The 6,377-nt window shown below is 44.2% G+C and overlaps 1 protein-coding gene across 1 annotated transcript in view; it reads right to left on the bottom strand.

Moving 5' to 3' along the window:
* Positions 1 to 3,988: 3,988 nt before the first annotated feature.
* Positions 3,989 to 6,377, bottom strand: part of HIBCH (3-hydroxyisobutyryl-CoA hydrolase) — a 65,419-nt gene continuing 63,030 nt past the window's right edge. The window contains exon 14 of the mRNA XM_064157825.1: positions 3,989 to 5,075. Within this exon, the coding sequence (XP_064013895.1) occupies positions 4,960 to 5,075 (116 nt within the window). The 3' untranslated portion in view covers positions 3,989 to 4,959. The remainder of the gene's footprint in view (positions 5,076 to 6,377) is intronic.

Raw genomic sequence — 6,377 nt, 5'->3', positions numbered from 1 at the left:
GGTGGGAAGAGACATCCAAGATCATCCAGTCCAACCCAGCATCCAGCCCTAGCCAATCAACCAGACCATGGCACTAAGTGCCCCATCCAGTCTTTTCTTGAACACCTCCAGGGATGACGACTCCACCACCTACATGAGCAGCCCATTCCAATGCAAATCACTCTCTCTTTGAAGAACTTCCTCCTAACATCCAGCCTATATCTCCCCCAGCACAACTTGAGACTGTGTCCCCTTGTTCTGTTGCTGCTTGCCTGGGAGAAGAGACCAACCTCCACCTGGCTACAACCTCTCTTCGGATAGTTGTAGATAGCAATGAGGTCACCCCTGAGCCTCCTCTTCTCCAGGCTAAACAACCCCAGCTCCCTCAGCCTTTCCTCACAGGGCTGTGTTCCAGGCCTCTCACCAGCTTCATCACCCTTCTCTGGACATGTTCCAGTAACTCAACATCTTTCTTGAATTGAGGAACACAGAACTGGACACAGGACTCAAGGTGTGGCCTGGCCAGTGCTGAGTACAGCAGAAGAATAACCTCCCTTGTCCTGCTGTTCCTGATGCAGGCCTGGATGCCATTGGCTCTCCTGGCCACCTGGGCACACTGCTGGCTCATGTTCAGCTACTATCTATCAATACCCTCAGGTCCCTTTCTTCCTGGCTGCTCTCCAGCCACTCTGTCCCCAGCCTGTAGCACTGCTTGGGGTTGTTTTGGCAAATATTCTCCTCCTGCTGTCCTTTGCCCTGCTGAGGCCACATCTGGAATATTGTGTCCACTTCTGGGCCACTCACCTCAAGAAAGACCTCAGGGAACTGCTTGAAGGAGTCCAGCATAGAGCCACAAAGCTGCTGAATGGAGTGGAACATCTCCCTTGTAAGGAAAGGCTGAGGGAGCTGGGCTCTTTACCTTGGAGGAGACTGAGAGGTTGTCTCATTCGTGTTTATAAAGATGCGAAGGGTATTGGGAGGATGTAGCCAGGCTCTGCTCGGTGGTGTCCTGTGACAGGACAAGGGGCAATGGGTGCAAGCTGGAGCAGAGGAAGTTCCTCATAAACATAAGGAAAACCTTTTTCAATGTGAGGGCGACAGAGCCCTGGGACAGACTGCTCAGAGAGGTTGTGGAGTCTCCTTCTCTGGAGACATTCAAAACCTGCCTGGGCGTGTTGCTGTGTGACTTGCTCTAGGTGATCCTGCTCTGTCAGGGTGGTCAGACTGGGTATCAGTTGAGGTCACTTCCAACCCTTCATGTTCTGTGATTCTGTGGTTGAATCACCATCCATGGATATGCTTAAAGGTTGTTTAGATGTGGCACTTAGCAATATAGTTTAGTGGTGAATTTGGTAGAGTAGGATTAATAGTTGGACCTGATGATCTCAGGTGTCTTTTCCAACCTGAATGATTCGATTAAAACAGCCTGAAGTTACAGCACACCACAGAAAGTTACTTGGGTGTAACTGATCATGCAGAGAGCTTGCTTCTGGAGCATGTGCCATGTGGGGGGCTGCACTGCTTACTCAGAGCCACCTATCAGAACCTGCCAATGACTGAATTGCTTGCTGCTTGTTATGTCCAACCAGTTGCTGACCTGCAGCCACAAAACATGTCCTCCCTTGTGAATGCTTGAAGATTACAGCAGCTTCAAAAGACCCTGAAGTGCAATTTCAGCTGCTTTATGCTACTTTCTATGACACTGGCACTTCAGGGAAGGATGCAGCAAATGGAAAGAAAACGAGCTTGCAAACAAGCTACAAACAACAGGGAGACAGCTCCTCACCAGGAAAATCATCTCTTCTACGAGATGCTGTCCTTAAATAATGCACTCACCCTTAATAAACAAAAATAGAAATCTGTTCAATACTGCAAACTGGTGAGGGACTGAAGGAAATCTCTTCCCAGAGTTCTGCTGCATTTTTAACAGGCACAGTACTAATACATAAAGAGTTCTTTACCACCTAAAATACCTGCAGAAAATGACATCTCTTTATTCATCATTAGGTTACTTCAAGCTGTCTTACAGTGGCTTCCCAGCTAAATTGCCACTGATTCTTTGACTGGATTTTGTGTAACAAAGACACTCCAGCATGGGACTATGGCTTACTCAGCAAAACTATTTACTTCTATTTAGGAGTTAAAACCACATCTGCTTTCTGTTTTTTCCAGGAAACGTAAGTGTAGTCTTGAGTGGTTATGATGTGACTGATTGGAGATGTTAGTGATGGTTCTAAACATTTTAACTGCAGCACAACTTTGTACCATGGACCCTTCTGGAGTTGAGACACATTCAGTATTCCCAAAATAAAACACACAGCGATATATTTTTACAGTATTTTTTTCTGGTGGAAACTATTTTCTTGTGGACCAAATAAAACTAAAGTTCACCACCTGCTTGTATGACTTTTCTTGGGTTAAAAGAAAAAAAGTGCACAGAAGCCCAGACAGGATCTCCTTACCAGGAGTTTGGAATAATTCCTGCTCAAGTCAATTCTGGAAGCAGCCAGAAAGGCAAGCCAAAGTTTATCGATTCAGCAGGATCCTCTTGCTGAAACACTGCTCTTTTTAATCAGAAAAGGCATTATCACGTCTGCTCCCTGGGAATTGCTGTGGTTTGCATTAAATATGGGCACTGAGCATTGCTCCTTATGTGTAAGGATCATGGAAAGAACTAATTTTAAGATAGCCTTTGTGAAGAATCTAAACCATATAAACATTCTGTTAACACAAGAGGTGGAGGGCTACGTTTCTGATGGAGCCAGCAGGAGGTAGAAATTCAAGTCCTGTTTTCAGAATTACCCTACAGGCAATCATGGAAGCTCTCACTTTTGAAAGCAATCCCTGGTTACTAGTGGGTAACAAATGATGTGCTAACATCAACTTGCAGCTGAACTTTTAACCACTTTATCTGGAAGATTCTAGTGACAAAGCAAGGTGCCATTTTTTCTTGCTATTCTCTCCATCATGTTCACACCTCCAAGTCTTTGACAGTCACTCTAGTAGCTCACCTTGATGCTTAAATTTTCTAGATTTGGTTTCCAGGCAACAGCTTCTAGGAAGGAGGGAGCCTTTAGCCAGTGTAGACCATTCAAGTTGGCAATAAAATGACAGTGTTGAAAACTCTGTCATGGTTCTGCTGTAGCTCTGGCTTTTGATTCCCCAGTGCTGATGAGTGACTACCTTAACCTGAACAAGAGTTTTCTTCCCTTAATCTCAATGGTTCATCCTCAGAGAAGCCACAATTTGTATCTGTGACCTGCCTACAACTGCAGAATCAAGTAGGAAGAAATACTGATTTGGTGAGGAAAGGTTAGAAACTATGTGTTGCATACACAACAGGAAAAGTATTTTTACTGTCCAAAAATCTCTGCTTATGTCATTATAGCTGGGAGCACTACAAAGAGTGTGATCAGTAGGTTGAGGGAGGTTCTTCTCATCCTCTGCCTTAGTAAAGGCACCATCTGGAGGACTGGGTCCAGTTCTGGGCTCCCCAGTTCAAGAGAGAGAACTCCTGAGGACAGTCCACCGGAGGCTCCAAAGATGCTGAGCAGCCAGGGGCAACTCACTTGGCAGGAGAGGTGGAAAGCCCTGGAGCTGTTTAGCCTGGGGAAGAGCAGCCTGAGAGGGCGTATTCTCAGCCCTGATCAATACCTGAAGAGCAAGGGGCAAGAGGCTGGGGCCAGTCTTTTTTTCAGTGACGCCCACTGACAGAATGAGGGGTGCTGGGCATAAACAAGAGCACAGTAAGTTCCACCTAAACATGAGGAATAAACTTGTTTGCACTAAGTGAACCTGCCTGGACATCGTGATCCTGGGCAACCTGCTGTTGGTGACCCTGCTTTAGCAGAGGGGGTTGGACTGGATGATCCCAAGAGGTCCCTTCCACCTCTCACCAGGCTGGGATTCAAATATTATTAGTTTGAGAAGCCAGAAACCTTTAGTACATGTGCAGCGAGAGGCTTTTAATGCATATTTAACCTTTGATCCCAAGAAACACATGTTAGGATACGTTGTATTCTAAACCTTTATGATCCAGGTAACAGCAGATACTTCATGGTTTCCCCTGTATTTTATCTTCAGTGTCCCCTTGTCACACATTCTTCCACCCAGCAGACACAATGTTCATGAGCACAAGAAAACAAGAACCCAGACTAGTTGGTATGGCTAAACTCCAGCCACTTGCAAAGTCAGGACCAGTAAAATCACTAACATCAACAGGAAACATGCCAGTCAGCGTTCAGAGGAAGGTCTGAGGCAGTTACTTTTCCCCCAGTGTAAGACCAGGAAAAATTCTGAAATGCTGAAAAACTAATTATGCAGTTCAATCAAACTTAATGGCACTGAAAGGGAAAAAACAAACAAACAAATGCTTCTGCAATCAAGCAGAAGTGTGCTCTAGGCTCTGGCAACGTGATGACATTTGGAACAATGTCTGCATCACACAGCAAGACTAATGCTGACAAAATATTAAATCAAGAGAACAACTTCTTGCTCCCAGACTAAAAATATGTCTGATCTTTTCTTTAAAAGACTCCTAACACCATGGCTTTGGCATGTCTTGCATTTTCCTTTGCAGTTCTGGCTGCTTTAAAGTTGTATGTATGATTTATTTTTGTTATGTAGAGAAAAATCTGAGGCACAATTCACCAGCTCAATGACAGAGCCAAGAACACAAAGGTCTCCTGATTTCTTGCTTGTTAGGTCTTAACAATGCTCTCTCCCTCCCATGTGGTTCCTCGTTAAACATTACGTTAAGCATTATGTAAAGCAGTGAAAAATAACAATTTGCCTTGAAGCAATTTTTCTCCTTATTAACCAGAGACATGATTATTTTGCCATTATGGCAGCATAACAAAAGAGAATGTTGCTGACTGCACAAAGGAATCTTGGGCTAGCTAAAAGCATCTTGTCAAACACTGCCATTAATGCTGATATCATAGAATTAACAGATGCACAAGGTGACAACAGGCTTGGTCTTTACAACTTGAGGTCGTTGTTTCCCAATGGCTTAAAACAATTGTCCACAAATGCATCACTGACTTCTTCCAGAGTAGCTGGCTTCCATCTGGGGGCCTGGTCTTTGTCAATCAGCACTGTCAGGTGGAGCAGAACAAGACAAAAGTTACTTGTAAATGCAAAGATGACTTTGGCTTGCATCGAGATAGGCAATTACAGTGCACACATGGGGGAGAAAGATCAATATGTTACGCAGAAGACAAGAGTTTTTGTAACATGCATTTGTACTCTAATGAAAATCCTAGACAGCTGTGACCTGTCTAGAGATGTATCTACAAGTTGCCTGAGGAGTGGATCACTTCTGAAGTAGGTCAAACTTTGCAGGAACAGACCTGAAATTAGTCCTTTCTATTGGACCTACTCCGCTTGTCTGGCTTCTGCTTTTCCATGTGAACCTGGGAACATGCACAAAGCTCCTCCTGCACAAGGGCTTTCACATCTCTGTGCAAACCCCTCTGATTCTTTATAGAATTAGAACATTTAACCCCTGCTTTAACTCACCTCCTGATGATTCAAATTAGGGGTTAAATATCTACAGCTCACTTAAACACACTGTATACATTAATAATGAAATAAATGACAAGCAAAGAGTAAAGCAGAGTCTCTTTGTGGGAAAACCCAAGAATATTTATCCGTAAACACTCTACCTGAGGAGGTTTGTATCAAATTAGCAAGTACACCTTATGCTACCCTGTGAAACACGTCCCTGAAGGCAAAAATCATCAGTGAATGGATCCCATGTCAAAGAGCAACAAGAAAAAGCTCCAAACTCATTCCTTGCATGACAGGACTGTCTAAAGCATATCAGCAATGACAGCTGCACTTAGCAAACTGTAGTAAGACCAGAGAAAGTTTATTCTTGTGTAAAAATGACCACTGCAAATGGAATTCCAGAGTGTGCTTTTGAGCACCTTTCTAGCTCCAAAAAAAAACAAACCCACAAAAGGTGCTATTCAAGATCATCAGATTTCTATCACTCAAAGAAGGGCAGCTGCAGTAACTGTTGGTCTCCTGGATGCACTGCCTGCTCAACAGCCCTCCCCCCACCCCCATCTCTTCACATGTGTGTTATCAGCAGCAGATTTGGAGATGCACCTGTGTCCTGAAAGACTTTCTGACCAACAGAGCCCACAGCATAGAAAGGAGGACAGGCAGGAAGTACTTCTGCTGATTTCTGTTGTTTGGGTTTTCTTTCTGACAAGAGGGTTTGAAAGGTGTGTGGACAGAAGACATTCTCAGCACATAGCTACTTTGAAGAGTAACAGTCGCTTTTCTGATAAGTTCTCATGTCTTTCTATACAGACTTGGTGACTAAACTTGAGCCATCCAGGATGATAAATGTGCAAAGGAGGTGAATTTGAAGTTCACATCCACCTAGA

Source organism: Pogoniulus pusillus, chromosome 2, assembly GCF_015220805.1.
Source record: "Pogoniulus pusillus isolate bPogPus1 chromosome 2, bPogPus1.pri, whole genome shotgun sequence".
In the NCBI taxonomy this organism is placed as follows: domain Eukaryota; kingdom Metazoa; phylum Chordata; class Aves; order Piciformes; family Lybiidae; genus Pogoniulus; species Pogoniulus pusillus.
The sequence above is the reverse complement of the archived record's forward strand: the minus strand, read 5'-3'. Positions and strand labels throughout refer to the sequence as shown.